General features: G+C 49.7%; 1 protein-coding gene across 1 annotated transcript in view; it reads left to right on the top strand.

Annotated features, from left to right (window-relative positions):
• The window catches only part of FMR1 (fragile X messenger ribonucleoprotein 1), an 821,120-nt gene extending 794,524 nt beyond the window's left edge, over window positions 1–26,596 (top strand). The window contains exon 15 of the mRNA XM_069612766.1: window positions 24,688–26,596. Within this exon, the coding sequence (XP_069468867.1) occupies window positions 24,688–24,852 (165 nt within the window). The 3' untranslated portion in view covers window positions 24,853–26,596. The remainder of the gene's footprint in view (window positions 1–24,687) is intronic.
• Window positions 26,597–27,983: the final 1,387 nt, after the last annotated feature.

Below are 27,983 nucleotides of genomic sequence, written 5' to 3'. Positions count from 1 at the left end.
ACTTGATAACTAAGGCGTGTTTACATTCCTACCATTGAGAACATATAGCACATAAATCAAGAGAGAAATAGATGTACATATTCTCATACATGATCTGTGCACCCCTTTCACCGACATGAACTGCGTTTCCTTAGGGCACACTTATCTTTTTAGGACTGCTCTTCCCCAGGTGTCAGTGGAGGGACTATCGTATCTCTTTGTACTTTATGGACATGGATCAGAGTTTTGCTTCCCTCCCCTTTGACTGCAGTCAGTGTACCAAAGATTACTCTGAGGCCCATGGAAACACTGTTCATTCCAGTGACGAACAAAGGTATGCACATAGGAGTCCGAGGGAATAGCAATGGATCCTGTTCTTCTTGTTCCTTGCTGTATTTTCCCATTTCATTGCTGGTGTGATGCTGTAGCCTGAGAAGACACAATCTAAACACTCTTAGTCAATGCCCGAAATTATTTCACAAACTCTTCTCCAAGAATCTCTGCTGACTTATGTGCGTCTGTTCCTGTGGGTGAGAGTGGTATATATAATCTATGTCCCGTCACCACCTCATGAGGACTGAGATGATGATCTTTCCCCAGCTTATTTCGTAAGTAAAACGGGGCCAACGGAAGACAGTACAACCAACCTTTTCGCAAATCACTACATAATTTAGACAACTGCATTTTAAGCAAACCATAAACCTTTCCACTATTCCGTTGGCTTGTGGGTGATATAACAAGCACAACCTGTGCTTGATCCCCAGAAGGGAAATAATCTCTGCAAATGCATTAAAAAAAATGGGTCCCATTATCTGATCTCAGGACTTCACATATTCCCCATCGTGGAAATACCTCCCTCACCAGAAATGTAGCTGCCGATTTTGCATCCGGATGCACGCAGGGACCAACCTCAAGCCATCGGGAAAATGGAATTAAAATTACAATCAAATACATGAAATTATTACACTTCAGTATCATACCAACAAAACCAATATGAAGTTCTCTGAAAGGACATGAAGGCCGGGTAATTACCCCTCTCACTGCTTCCATGGTGTTACCGGGATTGAATTCTTTCCAAACTATACAATTCCCTCCAAACCTACTTACCTATTAGTGAATGTTTGGTATAAACCAATCCTCCTGGAGTTCTGTTGCTGTTTGTTGTCAGGACATATGTGGCGGGTAGTGTAGTTGCTCTATTTTATTTTTAAATGTTTTTATTGGCATTTATAAGTGTAACAGAAACAGTTGCGCAAAAGATGCGCGTCATTTCAGCTGTAGCGTATCTTGTTTGCCAAGTGAACTGTAAAGAACAACAGAAAAGGAACACGCAGCAAAAAAGAAAGGAAACACGAGAGAAAATAGGGAGAGAGAAAAAACAATAAACAGAAACAGGAAAACAGTGGTAACTACTTTGACTGCCCTTTTCCTTCTGCCCTACCGTTCTTCATTCTTCGTGCTTCAAGCCCAGAGCCCAGCACCATCGCTCTCCATTGCCTTCACATGGGGGGTGGCTCGAGGGAGTGCCCGGGCCCGCCGTCCTGGTCAGTGCTTCAAGGTTACAGTCTGCAAGAAGAGTCAACTCAGGGGGGTTTGTAGCTTGTGGAGAAGATCATATCTCTCATGAGGGCCTTCCAGGACTCTAGTGTGGTGCTCCCTTCTTCTCCGCCCCAATTGTTCCCTTCCTCCCAGGCTCTTGTTTCAGCAGCGGACCATCTCTCCAGTTCCCTGATCCGTGGTTCAGGCCTGGGACCAGCGGGCGACTTCCAGGCCATAGCAATCGTTCTCTTCACTAGTATACACGCCATGTCCATGAGTTTCACTAAGTGCCTGACTTTGCTCAGTCTCGGGTGAGTGCCCAACAGGCACTCTTTAGGTGTCCATTCGTACATTTCCATTCCCGCTTTCCTGCAGGTCTGCTCAGCTGTGTGCCAGAGTTTCTGTGATTTGGGGCAGGCCCAAAACATATGGATCATGTCAGCATGTTCGGAGGGGCACCATGGACAAGTCGGGAGGACTTTATCATTAAAGGCGGCTATCCTGTGCGGGGTCATGTAAGTCCTGTAAAGGACATTCAGCTGGAGCAGCCTAAACCTGGCGTTCCGTGACACCTCCTTCGGATACAGCAGGGCTCTTGCCCATTCGCCGTCCGTGATTTCAGTCCCCAGATCAGTCTCCCACTTCTCTTTCAGGCGCGCACTTCTCGGGTTAGGCCTATCGTTTATTCGTGTGTATAGCCTCGATGTCGGTTTCCAGCCGTCGCCAAGGTTGTACATTTCCTGCACAAGGGGGTGTATTTCTGGCTCCTCAGGCCAAGTGTTCCAATTTGTCTTGGCTGCGTGCTTCACCCTTTGGTACCATAGAAATTTTCCTGTGGCAAGCCCATCCTTCAATTGTAATGAGTCGAAGTCTTTGAACAGCCCCTCATCAAACATGTCTCCCCATGTATAGAGGCCACAGTTCTCCCAGCTCCTCATCGATGGTAAGTCTGTGGGGATTTTGCATACGTCTGCAAGCATGGGGATGTCCGGTGCATATGAGTGTTGCAGTCCGAGCAGTGATCTGACCTTGTTCCAGATTTGTCTCCCCAGCTTTACAATCATGGGTGGGTCAGGGGGCCCTATTCGAGTGCTCCATAACACCTCTTTTGGGTGCATAGGTGTGATTAGTTGACGGAGGAGGCCTGTCTCAGCAGTCGGTTCATCCAGTAGCCACTTAGCGACGTGCGTTAGTTGTGCTGCCAAATAGTACCTCTGGAACTCAGGCAGTTGTATGCCACCCTCTGCATATGGGAGCGTAAGGATGTTCAGTGTAAGTTTGTGTCTGGCCCGGCCCCAAAGGAAGTCTCTGATTAGTGATTCCAGTTTCCTAAAGAAGGACGGGGGTATGTAGTATGTTATGTTGGTAAAGTAATAGAGGAGTCTCGGTAGTATAATCATTTTGGAGATTGCAGCTCTGCCCATCAATGAGAGCGGTAACTTCGACCAGAATTTGATAGACCTGCGCACTCCGCGCATTGCTGCTTCCATGTTACACTCATGAGTGGAGGCTGGGGTGTGCATGATGGTGAGACCAAGATAGCGGAAGGCTTCCGGCTGCCATTGGATCCCGATCTCGGGTAGTTCCTCTGCGCCCTTCCCTTTAAGCCCAGCCAGGGGGAAGGAGCAAGATTTTTGTCTGCTGAATTTTATCCCTGAATATTTCGCAAAATTGTCGAGGATGTCTAGCGCGGTTGGTGCGTTCAGTTGTGGGTCTCGCAGGTATAAGAGGACGTCGTCAGCGTACAAGGAAATTATGTTATCTACCCCATTGATGTTGATGCCAGCGTCGAAGAGCTGCCTCCTGAAATAGATTGCCACTGGTTCAAGGCCAAGGATATACAGCATTGGTGACGGTGGGCACCCTTGTCTGGTTCCCCTTTGGATAGACCAAGCCCCCGACACCATGCCTCCTGTCTTCACTCTCGCCACTGGGTTGTTGTATAGCACCCTAACCCACCGGATGAAATGTTCACCAAGTCCGAACTCCCTCAGGGTCTCGATCAGCCACTCCCAGAATATTGAATCAAAAGCTTTTGTGGCATCAAGCGAGAGTACTGCGAGGTCGTCGTTATGCTCAGCTGTTTGAGCCATTATGTGTTGGAGCCTTCTCAGGTTGGCCGTTGTATTGCGTCCTGGGACAAAACCATTCTGGTCCTCATGTATCAGGGATCCTATCACCCTAGAGAGCCTCTTAGCTAATATCGTTGTCAATATTTTACTATCATAGTTTAGCATCGCTAGGGGGCGATATGAGTCACACTCGTCGGCTGGTTTGCCTGGTTTGAGTATTGGTACTATGAGGGTCTCTCTCATACTACTTGGTAGCATCCCGGTCTCATATGCCTCCGTGTATACTCCGTGCAGCATGGGAGCAAGGACCCCCTCATAAGCCTTGTAAAATTCTGGAGTTAGGCCATCTGTCCCAGGGGTCTTGCTCGTGGAAAGGGATCTGATCGCCTCTGAAATGTCCTCAATAGTGATGGCCTCTCCTAGCATATTTCGTTGTTCCTGGCTCAGTTTAGGCAATTCAACTTCGGCCAGGGTGTCTCTGATGTCTGATTCAGGGATTCGGTCTTTGTGAGCATATAGTTCGGCATAGAAGTCTGAGAATACGTCGTTTATTGCTTGCTGTGACCTGTGAGTTGTACCATCTTTATCCTTGATCTCTTTGGGGGCCTGCCTCGGGTGCTCCCTCCTGCATAGCCAGGCAAGAATCCTGCCTGGTTTGTCCGCTTCCTTGTGTGCCTTAAGGGTTTGCACAGAGAAGTCGAATTTGGACAGCCTCTCCCATGCAATTCTGCACTCTTCTCTGATCTCCTTCAGTCTGGTTTCCTTCTCCTTGGTAGGGTGGAGATTGTTCTCCAGGCGTCTGATCTCCTCCTCCCTTGACTCGAGCTCCCTTCTCAGTTGTCTCCTAATCCCTCCTGCTTCAGCTATTATCTCGCCCCTAGTTACCACCTTCATGGCATCCCATAGTGTGCTCCATTTCTCGACTGATCCCTTGTTGATATTTATGTATTCTTCCAGCTTTTCACCCAGGGCATCCTTGAATGCGGGGTCTGTTAAAGTGTCTGTCGGCATGCGCCACATCGGAATAGGTGGTCTAGGGCCCCTGAGGCAGAGCTGTATTAGCAGCGGGGAGTGATCCGATATTGACCTGCCAAGGTAGCACGCAGATTCGACTTGCGAAGTTAGCCCACTATCGATGAAAAAGAGGTCAATCCTGGTATGCAGGTCGTGGGGGGCCGAGTAAAATGAGTAGGACCTGTCTGTGGGGTGTAAATCTCTCCAGACGTCAACTAAGTGCAAGTCCTCGATCGCGCTGCAGAGTGCTCGGGGGCGGAGGTGTTGAGGATGCGTGGCGCAGTGGATCTGTCCATTTCTTCATTCAGCACGCAGTTGAAGTCTCCGCCCCATAAGATGATGTCCTCCCTGTGGTACGTGATTATGGCACATAGCTTCTTGAGATGAGTAGGGATACCGTGTTGGGGGAAGTATGAGTTCACTATGCACAGCCGAGAGTTCTCCAGCATGCCCCATATGATCACATATCTACCTTCTTTATCCGCTTCCACACCCATCAGGTGGAATGGTGTACCCGGGCTCACCCATGTGTATACACCGCGTGCGTACTTCGAGTAGGATGCACCGCCGCCCTGCCCCCCCCAGTAATATACCAGCTTGTCCGTAGTATCAGTTAAGAGGTGCGTTTCCTGCAGGAGGGCGATTGATACTTTCTTCCTCTTCAGGTACGAATGTATGCGGTTTCTTCGTGGGTAGGATCCCATCCCCCTGACATTCCATGTAATTATCCTGGGTCGTGTGGCCATTTTGTGAGATTACTTTTAGCCGTGGTGGTCTCCACGTAGTATCTGTGATGCAGCAGTGCATCACGCTCTGCTTGCTCAAGTTGGTAAGCTCCGAGGTCTGGTCCTGGGTCCTCTTCGGTTTGGCTAATGGTGATCAGGAGTAGGGCAGTCTCAACCGTAACATGAAAACAGTAACTATAACTGGTGCACCCAGCCTCTGCCTTAAGGGTGCAGTGCTCGGGCGCTCTTGCGCTGCCTTTCCCCGTCCGGGTTTCTGGCGCAAGTTGGTGCATGTTGGCAACAGGCCTGCACTTGTCTTTGGTGGGTTCGTGGTTCGTGTGCATGTGGAGGAGGCCGCGCAGGCCCAGTAGTCATTTCGCCTTCTCTTGTGGTAGTGTTGCTTCAGTGATGGTGGTGTATCCCCTCGTTCTAGTGCTCCAGACAAGGGTCGAGGGAGCCCATGCCGAGGCGTCCGTCTACAGCTCATTGCTTTCTTCGCCGTGGCTCTCGTGGGAGGGTTCCCCAGGGACCTCAGCTAAGTTGTTGTGCTCCATCCACATGTTGGCCGCAGCCGGCGACTCCAGGAATATCGCTCGTCCCTTATAAATCACCTTTAATCTGGAAGGATACAGGAGCATATACTTTAAGTTCAGTTTTCTCAGTCGGGCCTTGATTGGGACGAAAGAGTTCCTTGCTCTCTGTACCGACTGTGTGTAATCAGGGTAGATGGTGATTTTAGAGTTGCCTCGTTCTATTACACCTCCCTCTCTTGAAAATTTCAGGATGACTTCCCTGTCTCGGAAGTTGAGGACCTTCGCTATGATGGGACGTGGGTAGGAACCCGGAGGGGGTCTCTTCTGGAGCGACCTGTGGGCCCTCTCTATGGCGAAGCCCTGTGAGAGCTTCTCCGCTCCTATTTCTTGCTGTATTAAGGATTCTACATAGGTTGTCGGGTCTGTGGTCTCTGTCCCTTCAGGAATGCCTAGTATTCTGATGTTGTTGCGCCTTGCGCGTCCTTCCGCCTCCTCTGACCTCGCCTCCAGGCAGCACACCTTTCTCCTGAGGTCTGCCACCTCAGCCTTGAGGTCCGCTGTATCGTCCGACATATCCTTCTGGGAGGATTCTATGATGGTGACGCGTTCCGTCAGGTTGCGGGCATCCTGTCTAATAAGCTGGATGTCGGCTTTGACCTCGCCGATTTTCGTGTCTATGAAAGTTCTTAGTGCTGCAATCGCCTCCAGCACCTGGTTGTCCTTGGTGTTTTCCTCTTGGCTAGCCTGCGTCGCTGCGCCTCTCAGCGCAGAGGGGGAGACATGGTGAGGCTTCGATGTCACAAAGGGGTCCATCGTGGCGTTTCTAGCTTTACTCCTTGAGGTGGCCATTGCAGGGAGCAGCACGACCCTCTCCAGGTTCTCGCTGCCCCCCTCTCAGGGGTTCAGCGCAGCAACTCTCCTCGGTGGCCCGGCCCTGGTGTTGGGTGGGTGGGCTCCCACCACACCGTTGTCGCCGATGGGGTCTGTCCCGGTCGCCGCCACAGGCCAGCCCACCGGGCCCAGTGCAGAGGGCAGGATCTACCTGCTAGGTTGTGGTGCCGCTGAGAGTGAGCAATGGTGTCGAGTGCAGGTCGTCCAGCTCTGCGCCCGGGGGGGGTGGCGTGCCCAGTCGCGCACCGCTAAGCGCACCCAGGAGTCGGCCCCACCGGGCTCTGTTCATCTCGCGGGGCTCCAGCACGCTCCCCAGGGCAGGCTCCCTCGCCGCAGTCTGTGGTGTGCGCCTGGTGCGGGGAGCATGCGGCCTCCGTATCTCTTGGTTCCCCCAGCTCCTCACCTCACTGATCCTGGGAGCGGGGGCACGGCCTTCGATGAATGCCGCGGCGGGCAGACTCCTCCTCAGGGGAGCCGCGGCAGCGGGGCCGACTGCCTCGGCCGTGCACCAATAGTGCACCGTCTCTCTCCCCAGCCTCAGGGGGGTGCCCAGCCGAAGTCGGTCGGCTCGCCCGTAGTGCAGTTCGGGGGATAGGGCAGGCTCCCCCGCCGCAGTCCGCGGTGCGCGCCTGGTGCAGGGAACACGCGGCCTTCGTGTTGCGGGGTTCCCCCAGCTCCTCAGCAGGCAGACTCCTCCTCAGGGCTGAATTCCTCGGCCGTGCACCGATAGTGCTCCGTCTCTCTCCCCAGCCTCAGGGGGGTGCCCAGCCGAAGTCGGTCGGAGTGTAGTTCGGGGGATCGATCGAGGCCGCCCGATGGTCCGATGGCTCCAGTGGTCAGGCCGCGCGCCCAGGGGTCGCCAGCCAGGTGCGTGTGCCCAGTCGGCCACGGGCGTCGCTGCCCGGCGGGTCCCCAGCAGGTCTTGTGCGCGGTCGGGGACCGCTAGTGCGCCGCGGCCGCCATTTTGTGTGCGCTGCCCGGAGCAGAGGGGGAGCCGGGCCGGAGCGTCGCACCAGGCTCCCGCGCTCCGATTTTTCTCGGAGAAAGCTACCAGGCAAAGGTCTTCGCCCCAGCCGCGGCTGGAGCAACGCGTGGAGGTGTTGTATGGCTCGGAGAGTCAGTTCAGGATCGGACTACTGCGGCTCTGGCGGAGCTCGTAGATTCGGCGTCCTCACTCCATGGCTGCTTGGCCACGCCCCCAGTGTAGTTGCTCTAGAGCCACAAAAAGTATTTACAAGAAGTCACTGGGCGATAGCATACATCCTCTCTTTGCCCAGGGCACCTTCTCCTCTTGAGATGCCTTTCCCTGCATTTCTACTATTTGAAGCAAAGGGACTGCAGTTGTACTTGTTCGGACACCATTTTCATTTTCAGAGGTTCTAAAAAGGGCAAGTAATCTGCTTCCTTTGCAGCTCTGTCTGCAGTATCATTACCAAGCGCTATTAAATCAGTTCAATTAGTATTTGCAGCGCATGTCACTATTATATGCCTGCACTAAGTCTGTTTTTCATGCAATATTGTGTTCATGCAGGGTTTCTTAGCATGACCCTCGCCCCCAGGTACATTGCACGTCTATCAATTCGACTCGCCTCACTCTAAAGCGCCTAGGGGTGTGGGAAAGGTTCATTTCCATTCCAACAGTATACATACATATATAACACCATCTGGTATCTTCCAGGTCTGACCCCATATCCCCTGCCCACTGCGATCTGCATGTTAACACCCCACTAGGGACCAGAGTTGGCGCCATGCAGCAGATTGCAGCAACCACTTTTCCAGCATTCGCCAAGTTAACCAAGTATTTCAAGAGCACACACATCTGCGGCTCCATCTGGAACCCCTGGGTCCATGCTTTAAAAGCTTCACGCAACCTGTAGTATTGAAATCCGAATCCAAACTGCCCCCACATTCCCCAATTTGGTGTTTACCAGATCACAGGTCACAAAAGTCCCACCCATATAAAAATCGAACATGTTGTTGATACCCATGCCTGACCACTCCCTTCTAATGACCCCTTCACACATTGGGGCAATTTAGTGGATATCCCACATGCTGACTCTGGAGTGTACTGCCTTTGCACTCGTAGTTTAGAACACAGACAGCATCACGCGTGGATAGTGCACAAAACCGTGTCAAACATGCATCTGTCAGAGACCTTCATAGACAATAAAGTGCCCTGCAATGAATACTGATTGCCTTTCCACACGCACATTTGTATTTGTATTTATTGATTTATAAAGCGCCTTACACCAAAGCGCTGTACAGTGGAACAACTTAATACATAAAAACATAAACAATATAACGGTGGAAGCAAAATTACAATATGAATCAATCAAACAAACAGTGAGAAGAGCAATTAACTGAAGGGGCTAGGGAGAGTAGGGGAGTGGGACTGGGTGGGGGGGTGGTGATGAGTGGGAGGAGGGAAGGGTGAGAGAGGCGAGGCAGGAGAGGGGAGGGAGATAGTCAAGGGGAAAGAATAAGGAGGGAGGGGATGCAGAAGGGGTAAGGGGTTTCAAGGAAGAGAATGGAGGAGGAGAGATTTAAGGGACATCCGGAATGAGCTGAAGGTGGGGGTGGAGCGGATTGTAAGAGGAAGGGAGTTCCAATGCAGAGGTACTAGGAGTTGGAAGGAGCGGAAACGGGAGGAGGCACAGGGGGACGGAGGTACAGTGAGAAGGAAATGGTCAGCGTATCGAAGGTAACGGGAGGGCGAGTAGAAAGAGGGAAGGGAGGAGAGATAAGGGGGAGCGAGACCATGGAGAGATTTGAAGACCAAGCAGAGAAAGTGAAATATAAGTTTGAAATGGAAGCCAGCCAAGGTAAGAGAGAGAAGTAGAGATGGAGTCACGGGAGGTAAGGACACAGAGGGTACAAACAGCAGAGTGGTAGATGGATTTAAGAAGGGCAAGATGAGATGTAGGTAGTCCAAAGAGTAGGGAAGAGCTGTAGAAGAGGCGGGAGAAGATGATACATGAGGCTATGCCATACATGAGGGTATGGCAGCGAATCCGGCATCCAGTGCGATGCAAACAAGACCTGGGTCACCAAGTAATAGAGCTCCATGTCAGGCACATTCAGGCCCCCTGTTCCCAAGAGCCACCTAAAGGCGTTTGAGCCAGTTTAAGAAACCATGTCTGTAGATTTTGAAATAATTGAGACACAGGCCAGACTGGGATGTTAAGGAATAAATGCAACAATTTAGGGAGGATCACCATTTTAATGATAGCACCCTTCCCCATGAGGAAGATAGGCAGTGTAGCCCACCTCTCAATCTTTCTCCGCAACAGCACCAGGTAAGCCCTGTAATTATGCCCCAAAGGTTGTGGCCGCGTCCTGCTAATCTCAACTCCTATATATTTAACATGTAGCTGTTCCCAGCAGAACCCCCTAATCCAACGGGCACTTGGTTGCCTCATTCAAGGGAACCATATAGATTTGGACCAATTGAAACGCAAACTTTTGACGACCTGAAGACTTTACTGTCCACTATGAGACCAACCTCCTGTGTGGAGAACCTTCTGCCCCCTAGGATAATACTGGAACATCAGGACCTCTTCACCCCATTCTTTACATGTTTGGTAAACACCTCTTTGAGCTATAACTATGTTCCAGAATCCCAACAGTCACAGTAGTCCTGCTTGTTAAGAAACCCGGGTTAGACCGAAAGGACCCAAGCAATTTAAGGCCAATCACCAATTACAATTTCCTATTGAAAATCCTGGATAAGTGTGCCACAGTACAGCTGCACGTTTTTGTTGAAGCTAATAACATCTTACATAAACAACAATAGATTTCAGGCCTGCTCACAGTACAGAAACAGCACTTATTGACTTAAAGACCCACATGCTATGCATCATGGACAAAGATAAATATGCTGGTTTTACTTGATTTATCTGTGTCCTTCAACTTGCTTGACCATGAATCAGCCCCTATGGTCCTTAGAACATGTGGGTAACTGCACAACTAATTCGGTAAAATGGTTCCAATAATTCTTATCCAATTGAAGGTCCAAATTTCCCTGGGGCGATCCCTTTTCACCTTTGCCACCTATCCATTGTGGCATGCCACAGGTGGCCAGTCTTTCCCCCATGCTGTTTAAGATGTACCTCAGACCAGAGTTTAATTCACGTATTACGCTGATGACACTCAGCTGGCACTGGAACTAAGTGGCGAGTATGAGCAGGATGCTAGCAATCTCTGTACAGTCTACAACATCGTGGAGTCCACAAATTGGATCTGCCTAAATGGCAGTAAAACTGAAATACTTATCTTTGGTTCTTGGTAGGCCCGCGCGAAACTTAGCCCGGAATATAAAAACCTCCATATCAAGAAATGTCATTGTGGTTCAAGGCAAGTTCTAAACACTAGGAATTTCATTGGAGGGTTCCTTAAGCGCAGAATCACATGTGAACCAAATAACCAAGAGCTGCCAATACCACCTCTGACTGCTCAGCTACATCAGACCATTTGTCAACGAAAAGAACTGCGCGACCATTGCTAGAGCAACTATCCTCTCAAGGCTTAACTATGACAATGCCCTGCTGACGGAGGTGACCGTTCTTGCCTGGCGAGATGCCAAACAATACAGAACAGCGCGGTAAGAATCATCAAAAAGAAACCAAGGGGCAAACACATTTCGTCCGACAGAAGAATTTTGCATTGGCTGGCAGTGAAGGAACGGATTATCTTCAAATCCATTACTATTATCCACTGTTGTCTGCATGGGTCTGCCCCATCATACTTGAAAGCTTTCATCTCCCAATACGTACCAGTTAGATCTGTGATCGGAAACTCTGGGTCAGAGCACAAGCACATCATTCAGACACTTGACTGGGCTGGGTAGATCATTCCCTGTAAAGGCAGAAGGGAACAGCAGTGCCTTCTGCAAGGTTCTGAAGACCACCATTTTTAAATAATCCAGTGGCTTGAGCAGGATTCCATTTCTGTTTCATTTTTGTCCTGTTTACTCTTTGTCTGCTGTCTAAATGTTGCGCCCTTATGCCTGCGGGCATCAGCGCATTATAAATAAATAAATAAAAATAAATAAACCCAATATGTCACCGAAAGATTCAACCTCCTCCGACAGGGGATTCCTCTTCCTCTCAGGGTCTTTCACATCAAGGTCACATCGGCATAAAGGGAAATTGGCTCCCTGACCCCACCCAACTCCAGCCCTCTAAACCTATGCAACGGCCATAACCAAACCGCCAGTGGTTCCATAGAAACCTAAAATAGCATTCGGGACAACGGACACCCTTGCCATGTCACGCTTCTCAATGGAAAAGATTCCCGAACACTTACCCAAAAGCCCAATCCAAGCCGTCACTCCCAAATATAAGACCTTAACTGTCAATGTAGAGAGGTGGAATCCCGATCCTCCCCAATACCGCAAACAAGTACTCCCACCCTACTGAGTTGAAAGCCATGTCCAATAGAGCCCCAACCACCTGTACCTCAGGGTCTATCTGCGCTAGCACAGCAAACCTCCTCCTCAAATGCAATGCAGTACAGCGCCCTGGGGTAAACTCTGACTGGTTGAGATGCACGACAGACGAAAAATGTACGGAGGTAGCCTGTCAGCAAGAATTTTAGCAAATATTTTAATATCCAGATTTATTAAGGAGATCAGCCTAGAAAAGGCACATTCCAACAGATCCTTGCCCGGCTTCTGTTTCAAAAGCAGCGTGATAACGCCCTACCACATTGGCAGTGCCCCAACCTTTAGTGCCTTCTGCCACACCTGAAGGAGATACCGTGCCACTGCCGGCCCAGATAATATATAAAACTCTAATGTGAACCCGTCAGAGCCCGGGCTTTAGAGGTTGCAACGCCCGACTCACCTACAAGATCTACTCAACCAAAACAGGGGCCCCCAATACATCTTTAGCACCCTCTTCTTTACATGATATTCTGGCGTCTACCACAAAGTGTGCATAAATTCTGCATCGACCTGTGCTATATAAATACTCATAAAACACCTTGAATTCCTCCAGAATCGCCCCAGGCTACAAGACCAGCATGCCATCTCTCCCCTTTAGTACAGGTATGTTCGTTTGACCCCTTTCCCCTCGCACCAACTTGACCAAATACCTCTTGAGCCTACTTTCCTCCCCATAGTGACTCGCTAGCTGTGGAGCTAAAAACCTTACCTCCCTCTCTGCCTCAGCTTGAAACAGGACCAGCGCTTCCTGCGCGGCGACCAAGCCATCACGCTTCCCCCCATCCATGCCCCCAGACTGTAGGTCTTTCATTTCAGCTTCTAGGTCTGCCAGTCTTCTAATAGCTTTAAGAGCCCCATTCTCTAGCAAAATGCAGCGCCCCCACAAGAAAACCTTAAAGGTTTCCCACAGAATCCCTGCTGAGGGTACCGACCTCACATTTGTCTTGAACAAGGAAGAAATAATCTTGTTCACTTCGCCCGGTACACCACATCCCGACAGCGCCTGCCCCTTAAAACACCAATGTGGTCTGCAAATCACCAAGTCCGGCAACCAAAACTGCCACTGAATGAGGGAGGTGTCTGAGAGCGTTCTCGGAGCATTTAAGCAGCTGATCGGTTTATGAACCCAGTCCTGTCCCACTAGGATATAATCTATTCATGATCACATGTCATGGACCGAGGAGTAGAACGGAAAATCCCATTGAGCCAGGTGCATTATCCGCCACAAGGTCTTCCAACCCCCTATGTCTAGCCCTAGCAGCCAAAGACATTGTCCGTGCCCTGTCCAACTCTAGATCGTATTGAAATCGCTGTCATTGATCAGCTGTGTAGCCACGTACCCCAGGCACTTCAGCCAGAGAGATTTATAAAACCCAGGATCGTCAATATTTGTACCATATAAATTGACAAAAGTGGCCTTGTGCCAAGCCAGGACCCCAGAAAAAGTCACCCACCACATCTCCGGATCACTTACCAAATTCAGGGACCTGGACCCCACTGACTTCTAGATAACTGTTAGAACCCCACGTGAATATGAAGAGTATGAAGCATAAGTCCGGACATCCCCCCACGTCATATCAAAACCCTCATTCACCCCCTAACCCCTACCACCAGGTGGGTGTCTTTTGCCCCATGTCGCTTCCCATACACCAGAACATTGCGCATTTTGCCATGATTGTTGAGGCCCCTCACATTCCAGCTGAGGAGGGTGCTCTGCTTACGCCGCGTCCCCCTAGTCACCATATCATCGACACCCAGAGGACAATTTGCCTTATCCTTTGACTCATGAACCACAGCCATCAAGCCCAGTGAAGAGCAGAACAATGTGAACTGTCCCCTGCAACTTGCCACCCAACCCCACTGCCCAACACCAACCAGCAGTGACATTCTCCCCTCACCACTTCCTCAACTACCCTGGGGATGCCGGACTATGCGACTTCATTGGCCCAACTACTGCGAGCAGCATCCCTGAAGAGGAGGCCCATTTTATAACAGGATACTCAGCAACTGACCTGCCTTCTTACATAACCAAGAGATAGAACAGCAATAAGGGTTCCCAATGACCATCACTGGCACAAGACTCAACACCATCATGCCCCCACGCCCCCAACATATAATTGAACTGTCCAAAATAAATTGATAACCAAATAGTGTTGAGACATTACACCACCACATTACACCACTGCGATGCAGCTCACTTCCTAGCCGCTACCCCCTCAAGCTTTCGGCAAGGATTCCACAAAAGATAACTCTTCAGATGGATCTGCAAAAAATTTTGTTTTGTTGTCATGAATAACATGTAGTTTGGAGGGGTACAGCATAGCATTTTGTAGTCCCTGCTCACTCAACATTCGTTTCGCAGCCAAAAATTAGACTGATGTCCGCTGCACTAATGAAGTAAAATCCTTGTAAAACGACACTCTGGAGCCCTTCTTGTGCAAGTCCCCAAGTTCGCATGCTCTGTGCAGTATGGCATCACAGCCTCAGTAATTCAGTCTCGCAGTGACCGGCTGTGAGTTCTGCCCTGGTCTAGGCTACTGCACTGACACAAAATGGGTTTTTTCAATCACAAACTTGGAGAAAAGCAATGGATCTCCATTGACTTCCCTAATGAAGGACTCCATAACCAGTTTGATGGTCTGCCTCGGCACTGACTCTGGGATCCTAACCACTCTTATTTTATTCCGCTGAGACCTCGCTTCAAGGTCTTCATTCGTATCCTGGATTTCCTTTACCTCCCGCTGCAATTCTCGAATAGCCTGGGTCACTTTGCTGCTTGTATCTTCTAGCACCCCCACTCCGTGCTCAGCCTCGGAGGAAAACATCTTCTTAATCATCTCCTGCATGCAGTCCATTTTATACTCCATTCCATCAAGTTTGGTATTCACAGACGCAAAGCCGCTCTTCATCTCTGTTAATATAAGGCTAAGTTCCGAGGCCTGTCCCATGGCCTCCCCAGGTGTGGCCAGAGCCGACCTAGCCGTCACTACCTCCTCCTGTCCCACAGAGCGAGATGTGGCCATGGTGCCCTTACACAGAGCCAAGCCCTCCTGAGTAAATTGTAGGCGACCCTACTTCATATTCCCTTTGGCCATCCAATAACCACCCACTGACGCCCCCAATGGGCACCTGCCTCCCCAGCGCAGCCAACCAGGGGACATTTTCCACAAAGGGGCCTGCAGGGGCTCCTTGGCCACCAGTCTCATACGCCGTCAGCCAAATGATGGATCCCAGAAGTCAATGGGCGGAAAGAAACATGGGTTGCCGGTGAGAGGAAGAGGGCTTCAGAACACAGCACCCTCAGGCTGACCACTATAAACTACTCCACTGGTCACCAGCATCCACCCATCAGCAGAGCCATTAATAGCAACAATCCTGCATGCCCTTCAGTTGGCCACTAATATCTCTGAAAATGTTGTCCAGAGCCTCCTCCAGTGGAATAAAATAGCCACGGTACCTCCTGAAAATGCAAAAATCATGTTAGTTTTGTCCCCTCCAGGCCTGCAGCGTTTGTCCAGGTGCCCTGCTCTTCATCCACGCTCTGGGTCGGTGTGCTCGCATACACCGGCAGACTACATAACTTGCAGCTGGCAGTGTTGCTCGCCCCAGACTTCACCTTGCGGCTCCTAGAAATAACTTGCTCTTGTTGCGTAGCAGGATGCCCCCAGCTGCCTGGGAAGCAGATAGAGCCCCCCGGCAGCAGCGGTTCGCTCTGATCTTCCAGGCCTGTGCGAACTCCAGAGCGGCTGCGCACCCGCAGCCCGCTCAGCTGCACTACATCAAGTCACCGCTACATCCTCCCCCTACAATGTGTCACTCTCCACAAGCCCCCGGGCCCAACAAGGAGCAGCCCAGCATTCCCCGCCTCCTCTTTGCTCCTCCGGGCAGCGCAATGCTCCTTGCGTTTCTCCTACATGCCACGTCCGATTGCCTTCAAACCTGGCACGCCCATGCTCCAATGCGCAAACCGCACCCTGTAATCGAAAGGATGATTATCCGGGCTGCATCAGACCCCAGCATCCTCCTTCTTCCTGGCTTACTCGCTCAGACACCAGCAGCCATCTTGGTCGCGAGTTCACGAGTGCCCCCAAAAAGGGCAGATCTTTTAAAAATTCTTACCACTGTATCAAACTTGTAAAACCTCTCACCATACTGAGTTGAACGGGACAGCCATAATCACATGCCCTTAATAGAACTAAATGAGAATACAGGTTTTCACAGGCCTGAGTAACACTTGGTGGATGCATTCTTCTTAGTTAAGATAAGGTACTGGAATAAATACGATTGTAGAATGCCAGCAGTTATTCATTTAACTACACTGTTAGAAACCCTCTTTGATGGCCAATGTTATTGTGAATCTATCCCAACCTTGAAATCCTCTTCCATTTGCTCTTGGCAAAGAAGATCTATAAAAGAAGAGTTTCAGAAAAGCCATGACTCAGTTCTTTCTTGGATTGGATTACCAAGAAAGAACTGTGTCATGGTCTTTTTTATTTTTTTTTTTAACTTGTTTATTTTTCGGTTGGCATACAGGAGAATGCATTAGCATGTCAGATCAACACTTTATCTCAGCATTTTTATACACTTATTTATACCCCAACACCCAACCCCACATCTTAGTCTCGGCCGTCTACTGTGGACTGTCTCTTTTCCAATAAGGTCCGATTCCTGACTCATTCGCTCCTGTCTCCTCCTACCTCGACTCGCCTTCCTCCTTCTTCTCCCGGCTTATGTCCTCCAATCCTGGGTTTGGCTATCCTCCGGGGCCTGCTCCTCCATCGGCTGAGACTGTTCTCTGTCCGCCGCCTGCTGGGCCTGTTGCACCAGGCGCGGTTTGTATGTCAGGGCCGGGAAGCGTAAGTCATAGTCTATCACCGGCGACCAAATGTTTGTGAAACAATGGAGGCGGCCTCCGTTTGCTGCCATAACTTTCTCCGCGATGAAGATGTCCCAGATTTTCAACCACCATAGCACCGTTAGGGGGCCTTCCGGAGTCTTCCATGTCCGGGCTATTGTGATTTTAGCGGCTAGGAGTAATTGTGTAATGAGGGCCGGGGATGCGCCCGCTTTCAGGTAGGTGTCTGGGATCGGGGTCCCCAGCAGTAGCGGCTCCGGTTCCAGTGGCAGCGAGATTTGGGTTATGTCTGTGATGGTAGCTATACATTGGGTCCAGAAGACCTTCACCACCGGGCATGACCACCACATGTGTAAGTAGGAGCCTGGCGAGCCGCACCGACGCCAGCACTGTGGGTCTAGCGACTGGTTGAAGTGGTGTAGTTGTAGCGGTGGGAAATATCATCTCATGAGCAGTTTATATGCACATTCTCGGTTGGTGATGCAGAAGGACGATGAGTGTGTGCGGGCCCAGATATCGGCCCAGTCTTGATCCTGGATTGAGTGCCCTAGGTCCTTTTCCCACTGCGCCATATATGTCGCTCTATTGGACAGGAGGTTCTCCTGGAATAGTCGATGCAGCGTCGAAATCCACCCTCGGGAGGGAGGGTCCGCTACTGTTAATTCCAAGGCATCCAGGGTCCGAGGGGCCGCCTCTCGCGTCTGGGGGTGTGTGCACCAGTGTCTGATTTGGCAGTATGAGAACCTGTCTGACTCTGCTAGGTTGAACGTACTTTTGCATTGGGCGAATGTCAGCGGCTGTGTTCCCTCAAATAGTTGGCTTAGGGAGGTGAGGCCTCCGGCGATCCAGTTGTTGAAGTTTGAGGGGTGAGCTCCCGGAGAGAACGCCGGATTGTGGAAGACTGGGGCTGAGGGGCCCAGAGCTCTCGGGATACCTCTGGATTTGCGGGCCCAATCCCACGCCTTCAGCGTTTGCTTGGTTGAGGATAGAATAGCTGGCCATGTCCGGCGCAGCGCGGTTCGGAGGTGTAGAAGAAAGCGTAATGGGAGCGGTAATCGGGATTGCTCTATGTCCATCCATTTGGGGCGTCCTGACGTTATAGTCCAAGCCCTGGTATGCGCGATCTGCGCCGCCATTTGGTATTTTTGGGAGGTCAGGGACCCCTAGGCCTCCCTGGTCCGGAGCACATAGCATTGTCTTCCGTGGAATGCGGGCCTTCTTCCTCCTCCCTATGAATCCAAAAATCTTCCTTTGAAGTCTCTGTAGTTGGGGGCGAGGGACTATGATGGGGAGAGCTGAGCAGGCGAATAGGAATCGTGGCAAAAGATTCATCTTACAGGCTGTGATACGACCTATTAAGGATATTTCCTGCTTGTGCCAAGAGTCTAGGTCTTTTTCCAAAGTTTTCATCAGGGGCGGGAAGTTTATTCGATAGATGTCTCCCGGGTTAGCGGGGATCTGCACCCCGAGGAAGAGGATGGATGTGTCATTTAGCGGGACCGCGCACTGGGCACTGAAGGATGCCTTAACTCTCTGATTCAATCCTATCCCCAGAGCTGTCGATTTCGTCAAGTTAATGGCAAATCCGGACACCTTCCCGAATCTGTGGATTTCCGCTAGGGCGGCTCTTAAGGATTGCGAGGTGTCTGTGATGGTTAACATCACGTCGTCAGCGTAGAGCGCTATCTTGGGCTGGGTAGAGCCCACTTGGAGGCCTTTGATTCTGGGGTTCAGGCGGATCCGCTGGGCCAACGATTCCATAACCATAGCGAACAGTAAGGGGGAGAGGGGGCAGCCCTGTCTGGTGCCGCATGTTAGGGAGATCGGGTTAGTCAGGAGGCCGTTCACTCGGAGCAGGGTGGTCGGGGATTGGTAGTTCGCTAGGGTGAGCTTTAAGAAAGTGGGCCCAACGCCGAACGACTCCAGAGTGAGGCGGAGGAACGACCAGTCCACTTTGTCGAAAGCCTTGGTCGCGTCTAAGGCTAGCAGGGCGAGTTTCTTCGAGTCTTGTCTGGCTATCTCGATCAGGTTGAGGACTCTGCGCGTATTATCTGTGGTGGCTCTGTTTAAAATAAATCCCGTCTGGTCTGGGTTTATGGTGTCCGGAAGAAGCCTCGCTAATCGGTTTGCCAAGACCTTCGAGTAGATATTCGCATCCAGGTTTAGTAAGGAGATGGGTCGATAAGCTGCTATATCGCTGGGGTCTTTTCCTGGTTTCAGCGCTAATACTGTTTTTGACTCTTTCATTGATGGGGTTGTTGATCCAGAAGTGGCGAAGGAGTTGAAGAGGGTCGTCATTGGGGCTAGTAGTTGAGGCCGGAAGAATTTGTAGAATCGGGACGAGAAACCATCTGGGTCCGGGGCTCTAGTTCTTAAGCTTTTAACGGCTTTGTCGATCTCCTCGCTGGTTATCGGGGCCTCCAACTCTTCCCTACTCGTAGTTGGGAGCTTGGGCAAGGCGGCTTCCCGCAGGTAGGACTGCTGCTCTTCCTTGGGTTTTTGGGTAGCTGACATAGTTTCGGTTACGTGAGCTTCTGCAATTCTCAGCTTATCCCGATCTGCGAATTGGGCTGCACCCTGAGAGTCCCGGAGGCTTAGTATAGTGTTCCTTCTCTTGATTCTTGCGAGTTTTTCCACCAGGAATGTATTTGCTTTGTTTCCCCTGGTGTAGTAGCTCTGTTTCGTCTTGGTTAGCAGCTGGGCTGTGTCCTCCGCATAATGAGCCTCTAGTTTCCTCCGTGCCGTCTGCAAGACTCGGTAGGTTCTCGGGGACCAGTTTCTGGCTTTACATGTCGTCTCTGCCTCAAGGACCTCGTCTTCTAGGATGCGGCGGGTCTGTTGCTTTTGCTTATGGTAGGCCGCTCCTCGAGAGATCAGCACCCCTCGCACTACGGCCTTCATTGCGTCCCATGTAGTCGCTGGGGAGGTATCTTCTTTTTTATTGTCTTCGAAGTACTGTTTGATGGTTTTAGCTACTACGCCTCTCGTCGCCATGTTATTTAGGATCAGGTCATAGACCATCTGCGTCTTGGGGGCGGGTCCGGGTTATAGGCTCTTAGCGTCAGCATTACGGGTGCATGATCTGAATGGATTCTGGGGCCTATGAGGACATCGTCCGTGTACGACAGGATCTGCGGGGATGCAAGCAAGAGGTTGATCCGTGAATAAGTTCTATGCACATAAGAGTAGCATGAGTAGTCTCGCTCCTCTGGATGGAGGATCCTCCAGGTATCTACCACTTCGAAGGTTCGGAACAATTTAAGCAGAGCGATCGCCAAGCCAAAGTCTCCGCGGGCAGGGGGGTGTGATCTATCTACTAGTGGGTTGGGGACTCCGTTGAAATCTCCCCCGATGATGGTCTGACCCTCAGCAAATGGAAGAAGGGTGTTTTCCAGGGCCGAGTAGAATGCCTCTTGTTCTTGATTTGGCGCATATACTGAGATCAACGTGTATAGTTGGCCGAGAATTCGGCATTTCACCGCCACGAAGCGGCCATCTGGGTCCCGTTTAGAGTCCAGGATTTGCGGCTTCAAATCTTTGGCGATTAAAATAGCTGTGCCACCCTTCTTCGCTCCATTCGAAGCTAGGAACTGCGTTGGGAATTGCCGATCTCTGAGCCTTGTGAAGTCCGCTGGGATCAGGTGTGTCTCCTGTAGGAAGACCACGGAGGCTTTGTCATTCTGGATGCGTTTTAGGATCGCTTTCCTCTTCTGTGGGGCGTTGAGGCCTCTAACGTTCAGCGTTAGGAACCTTAGTTTCTGGATCGGCGGGGGGGCCTCTTGGGTGCCTTCTGGGGTGGGATACTGTTCCTCGTGGGTGGGTTGAGGGTATTCAGTCTTCATTTCGAGATTCCGAGTTAGCTAGGTCCTCCTGCAGCCGGGTTTTCTGCATCCTCCAACGGGAGGGTAACATTTTATCTGAGTGGGTCCACCAACGGGCGGGCAAACTTAAACGGGTGGGAAAACTCGCGACTGCGTATGGGGCCGGAATTTTCTGCGCAGCCACCATCACGGCCAACGTGGCCCAAACAGTTTTCCTCGCCAACGGGGCGAGGGTCGAACCACTGAGATCGGCTCGGCTCCAAGGGTGGGTAGGTGACATACTCCTTGGAGAGGGGGACTGGGCCGTTCGGGGCCCGCGGCATTGCCATGCTTCGTTTTGGCTTCAGCGTCGGTCTTAGTACCCTGGGCGCAAACCTCTGAATCATTTCATCTTTCGGCGTCTTTGCGATTTAGACCAGGGTTGTTGCTGTCTTTGAGGTGATTGATCTGGTTCCTCTGGCGGGAGGAGTGGACTGGGGGTGGTTGAGGACTCTGGAGAGTTCGGGTGCAGAATCGATTTCGCGTCCTCCAGGTGGCTAATTTTGCGCAGAGTTCCCTGGTACGAGAATTGTAACGTAGCGGGGAAGAGCCAACGGTAGCGAATCTGCTGGCTCTGGAGGAACAGGGTCAAGGGCTTGAGAGCTCTCCTTTTCTGTATGGTGATCGGGGAGAGATCTTGGTATATCTGCAGGGGGGTGCTCATGAATGACAGTTCATCTTTGGAGCGGCTTATCGCCGAGATGGCTTCTTTGGTAGCGTAGAAGTGTACTCTAGTGATCACATCCGGCGGGCCGTCTGAATCTACTCCTCGTCTCAGGCGTAGTCTGTGGGTTCGGTCCAGGACGAGTTGGGTTTTGTCCGTAAGCGGGAGGAGAGCCTGGAAGAAGTTGCCTATATACTCCGGGAGCTCTTTATCTTGGATCGTTGCTGGGACCCCACGGATGCGCAGATTATTCCGTCGGGCCCTGTTTTCTAAGTCCTCTTGCTTGAATGCGAGAATCTCATTACTGGACTGAAGCGCTCGGATCTCGCGTCGCATTTCTATTATTGCTGCATCGTGGTTCTGGGTCAAGTCTTCGACCTCTCCTATTCTCTGTTCCGCTTCCGTGAATCGTTGGTCGGTCTGTTTTAGTCGTGTGGTATGCTCGGTCATGCATGACCGGATTTCGGCTTTGATGTCCCTCATGAAGGCCATTAAGTCATCTCTGGTGGCGAGGTTACCTTGTTCTTCTGGGGGCTTTTGCGGGGTAAGTTTAAGCGAGGGGTCCGGTTTTCTTGTCTTGTCTGTTACTAGGAGCATGGTGGAAATGTCCGCGGTTTTGGCTGGTTTGGTGAGTCTCGACATTTTGCCGTGGCTGAGACTCTGGGGATCCTCTTCTGGCTGGGGGGGATGATTGGTTTCGGACGAGTCTGCTGTGGAGGGCGAGTGATCCGCCAGCCGTATTTGTCGTCAGAGTTGTAGCGGTTATATCTGGGTCTTGCCACTCTTGGATGTCGTGGAGGGGGTCGATTCAGCTTGAGGTAGATGTCCACCCTGCCAGGGGGCTGCAGCTATCCAGGATGATAGGCCTGGTGGGTGAAGTGGGCAGGAGCGCCCCAGGATATTATGTCGGCCGGAGACGTGGGGGTGCCTTCAGAAGGAGGTCGGGGAGAGCTGTTGTGCGGCTAGGGGGGGGGGGCAGGAGCACAACGTGACCACTCTCCCCAGCCGGCGAGGTATCTGGTGGGCAGGGGCGCCCCAGGAAGCTAGAAGGGGCTCCGGATTCAGCGCCGGGGAGATTGTTGGGGGCGGTGGACACTCACCCGGTCAGGCCTCCGATACCGCCTCCCTGGTGCTGGCCGGTGCGAAGTCCTGGGGGGCAGGAGGGAGCCGCCGTCTCGCCCGCTCTCCGGGGTGATCGTTGCCAGTGAAGGAGGTGGGGGGGGGCGGATGAAGGGCCCTCGCCCCCACAGCTGGTCCAGAAGCCGGAGGGCTCCGGGGGCTTGGTCGTCTCTCCAGAGAGCCCGTCTGCCGCACGGGCGAGGGTCGGGGAGCTCCGGAGGCTCTCTGAGATCTGTTTATCAGGTCTGGAGGGCCGGAGAGTCGGCCGGACGGAGTGGCTCCGCAGGGGGGGTCAAGATGGTGGTGGGGGCTGACGCCAACCCCGTACTCCGCTCCAGTGGAGGGGGGGCTGGTGGAAGGAGCACCCGAACCCGAGCCGAGGCCTCAGGTGGAAGGGCCCCGGAGATCGGAGCGGCCGTCCCTCCAGCGGCCTCCGATAGCGAGGCTCAGGATCGGAGTGGAGGGCGAGAGCAGAAGGTCCTATGGGTGTCTCGTCACTGGGCGCCGGCGGAGGAGAGGGGCCTGGGTCGCGGCCGCCATCTTGGCTCGGCGCAGAGAGGCACCCCCGTCAAGTTCTTCCGCCGCGTTTTCAGGGTTCGTACCGCGTTCGCTTTCAAAATTGGAGCGGTGATGCGCAAGTGGTTCCGCCAGCTTCTCCCGCCAGGGGGACAGCAGCGGCGACGCTGGAGCCGGCTAAATTTCAGATGAGGCCGCGGGTCCCTACGGAGGCCATTAACGGAGCAGCCTCATCAACTCTTTCCGTATTCCTACTCTCGCAACATGCACTTGAATGTTAAATGGGCTGAAGTGCTAACCGCATTAAATTAGCATAAACCTCTATTTTGCACAGCTACCTACCTAATGTACCACCCAGAGACCATGGCTGGTCAGATTTTTTTTTACCCTGGTTTTCCACCAACTCAACCTTGCATGCCAATGTGCCAACCTAAATATATCCTCTAAAAATCAATGTGGGCTTGATGAAAAGATATGTCTACCATGATTGAATCCTCAATTTTGCTAGTTATCTTCATTAATCTGCTTTCAAATCTTCATTATGGCCATAACCTTCCCGAGAGTCTCCTCTGTTAGTTTCTCTTTCATTTTCTGTCATTCTAATACTGCTTTGGAAGTATCGGGGAGACAGTCATTTTTGAAAACTAGGCATAAAGCAGACATCTAGAATGAAAGTGGCCAGGATTCTTTTATTTTTTTGTTCTTAATGTTTTTGTAAAATAACTCACTTGTTGTCAATGATGGCATCTCACAACCCCATTTAACTAACTGCGGGCCAGGTTGGTAGTTGGACCTCAATTATTATTGAAACATGATTGTAGTAGGTTATGCCTGCTGATATGTTCCCTACTGATTTGCCGTGCTTGGATACCTGATAAAGGTTTCTGAGCTAGCAAAGTCTTCCAAGACGTTTTCAGCAGCAGTCCACCTCCCAGGATGGCGCACCTATGGAAATGAATTAACAGATTAGGAACCTGCATAAACTGTATGAGGACGGACTTACTATGGATTTTCACTCTGTGCTTCATGTTAGTTACCACTCTCTTGTTCCTACCGTCATTGTCAATATTTATCTTTGGACCTACTGTTGAAATTTATTAGTAACGGAAATACCAGTCAGAGCTGGAAAGGGTCACTATGGGTGGGCAACCTATGGGTGAATATTGGTGTTAACTAAAGATGATTGTGCTCCCTATTTTTTGTGGTCCTAAATGCACTTTGGTGTAATTGGAGAAAAGGCAGAGACCAATTTAGTTCACTTCACTGTGAATATTAACCAATTTCACAAATGTGAGATTCAAATAAGCCAGCATACAAAACCTTGAGGTAGCACACTTCCCACACAACATTTTCCCCAATGTAGTCATGCATTTTTGGAGATATGATACATGTTTCGATGTATATTTGTGGACATTTATTTGTGGACATTTATTCAAAAAGATTGTTAGTTTATGAAATGTTTTTCCCATGTTTTTAGATCCGTATTGACAACAACAATGAAAGGAGTCTGCACACTAAAACGTTACAGACTACTACCTTCAGTGACGGAAATCGACAGCGCCCAGGTAAAGATCGGAATCCAAAGAAGGATAAACCGGAGACCCTGGATGGCCAGCAGTTGGTGGTGAATGGCATTCCCTAAGTGACCTACATGTTCCTGGGTCCTATCCATTTTCATCCATTCCTATTTTATGTTAGAGAAACCTGCTAGGCCAAAGACACATAGTAGGGAAGGTGGTGCAAGGCATGAAGGGAATCCACATCCGTTCAGATTGCCGCTTTTTTAAAAAAGAAATTCAAAGTTGCAAAATATTTGCATTAAAATGTAAACTTCTAAAAAAAAAAAATATGTTCAAGTACATATTGCACTTGATATGAACATTTTAACTGTTAAAAATACTGAACTGTGTGTGTTGGTATGCTTGTGTTTACTTGTACCATTTCAAGGCAGCTGGTTAAATCATTGATCACTTCAAGAAAGATTAGTGTTTTCAGTAATGCTACAGGGTTTCTGTTCACTTTTAAAAGCCCTCCAACCCCGCCCGCCATCATGAAACGCTTTGTTGTTTCATGTCCTTTTCAGTTCACGTCCATGGTCCAGTTTTCAGTATTTTGGTGGACCCTGACAGCAGTGTGATCTAACAGTTGTCATTTTCATTAGCAAAAAACTTGTATGATCTGTGCCTTTTTTATATCTTGGCAAATAGGACTATTTTCTTCGGATGCAGAATTCAGGGAAGATGAGTTGGGAATACAGAAATGTAAAATACATGTAGCAGATTTTGTCAGGCATTAAAACGTTCCAGAAAAAATACACGTTTTCCCAAACAGTTTGTCAAACGTCCGCTGAGCCAGCCTAATGAATAGAAGCATTGTTTTTGCACTAAATTATTGGCGAAGTGTTACTGAATAGAGTGTACTTTGATCTAAAAAAGCATGTAAAGGCATTTCTTTTTTTAACTAGGCCTTCTGTTTAATTGAAAGAAATGTATTTATTCACAGGAACAGTTACAGAGCACCTGCCTTTTGCTCTAAATCGTAATACATGGTTTTGTTCTTTCATCAACCCACCAATTTATGAAATGTTTTCATAGTTCTATTTTTTGACCCAGCACAAGTAGGAAGGCAAACTATGTATGCAGTGTGTGCCCAAATTAGGTTCATGGCTAGCCAATAAGGGTACATACATTTGCAGACAAGTTAGATTTATTGTATTCTTGAAGTTACAATATCTAACTTTGAAGCAGGTCTCCAGTGATCATGAGAAGTCATCCAAAGTGGTATATTACCAAGAAGGATTTTTTTTAATCTCTGATCATGAGAAAAAGTACTGGGAAAACTGTATGAAAACTATAATTGTAAGCTTTTTCTTACAACTGATCCACTTCCTGTACCACTAATCATGTACAGAACTGTACAGATACGATGCCCCCACCACCGCAGATGTGTGATGTAAGTTTAATCTTTACTTTGTTTTCATTATACTGTTTTTCCTACAAGTGAATATATAAACATGGCAAAAACCTATTGCACATCTAAAATGTCTTTCAGATCGTTGCCAAACATTCATTTGATTCATAGGTATTTATTTTTGGAATGTATAGTATTTGAAAACAAAAAAATGGTACCTTGCACACATCATCATTAAGCTATTTTGATCTAAAATACTGTAGATAATTAACCAAGGTAGATTGACCTTGTAATGTAACTGCTCTTGGGGCATAATTTTATGTACATATTAGCTACAACAGATTGGATTTTATGTTGATTTGTTTGGTTATAGTGCAATATATTTTGTATGCAAGCAGTTAAAATAAAGTTTGATCTTCCTCTGCTAACCGATTTTGATATCCTTAACATTTTAATAAAAATAAGTTGTAAATGTCGTTTTCTATCCAAATGTGTTTGTTATTCTGTGTTACTCACCATAGACCTTGATTTGTAGTTTTTAAATTACCTTTAAACTGAAGTCAATGCGTTGACTTTGACACAGTCGTCTACGATATTTTTAAACACTGGTGCATTTACTCTTGTGCTTAGTCCCTGTATGTATGAACATATGCAAACATTTATCATTTATACCTAATAAACTGTACTGAAAATGTTTCATGTACAAGTAAGGCTAAATATATCGTCAATCTCTCCAGTGCACCCCGAGTCTTTCATTCAATGCATCCTTTGCTTGCATCAAACATAGTTAATTTTTTTTTCTTATAACCAAAGAATTATCCACATTGCATAACTTGTAAAAGTTCAATTTCTACAGCATGCTGATCTTAGAAATCTCCTTGGGATCTTTTAGCCAACAGGAGGCAAACTGCAGCTCTGTGTTGGTTGGGCCCAGTGTTGTTGGCACCCATGATTCTGTATGTGATGGCTGGTATATTTGGACCCAGATGCACCACATTACCTTTTGTTCTGTCTGCTCGGAAAACTGATTTACTAAATGTGACTTGTCATGTCCATTCTAAAGACCTTGGGATTCAAGTCCTTAAGGGAGTGTGGGAAGTCCATATCGAAGTCTGAGACATATAAGTGCTGTATCTAGTGCTTAGGTCCAGGCCATGACACTAAGGACTGAGACTGCAACCTCTTCAATTGATTGCCATTATAGAGTGGGTTGCAAATGTCTTCACAAAAGGCTCTGCAAAAGCTAGAAGACCCCATCCAAGTCTGATTCACCCGAGCCTTGCTCTTTGAAGAAGCCACACCAGCCTGAAAAGGCCAAGGAAGCCCGAGGAGACTCATCCTGTGGAAGAGAGAGAAGATGAGGATTAAAGAAAAAACAGTGCAGTGACTCTTATTCAACCCTTTTTCGTCCTTAGACTCTTAGGAATCACCACCAACTCTCGTTAAGGTAATATTCCCCACCAGCCCCTTTAACCCAAAGCAGTGGGAGGATTTCAGGCAGAAAATATTGACATTTCTTTCCCAAGCTGCCGGAGGATTTGACTATGGTGCCTGTGGTAAAGCAAGGGTGCAATGTGATTTCTCAGGATGGCTGAGGCCTCTCTTCGGCCCTTCACTGCTTTCCTGTGAGCCCTGTCCAGGCCTCAGACTTGCGAGCAGCTCCACTTTCTGTCCTCATAGCCCTGTTGCTGAGCACTTTGGCACCTGCTTCTAGAGGCACAGTAAAGGCGAGGTTTTCCCAACCTCCGGTTCGGAGTTCCTAATGAATTACTTCCTCCCATGGATTCCTCATCTATACCTCTCAGAGCAGCTACTATACTGAAAGGTTTCCGCCACCAGGGAGCACAGCTCTGGTTGATGCCT

This window comes from Ambystoma mexicanum, chromosome 5p, assembly GCF_040938575.1.
Source record: "Ambystoma mexicanum isolate Mex_15411 chromosome 5p, UKY_AmexF1_1, whole genome shotgun sequence".
In the NCBI taxonomy this organism is placed as follows: Eukaryota; Metazoa; Chordata; class Amphibia; order Caudata; family Ambystomatidae; genus Ambystoma; species Ambystoma mexicanum.
This window is presented reverse-complemented; position numbering and strand designations above follow the sequence as displayed.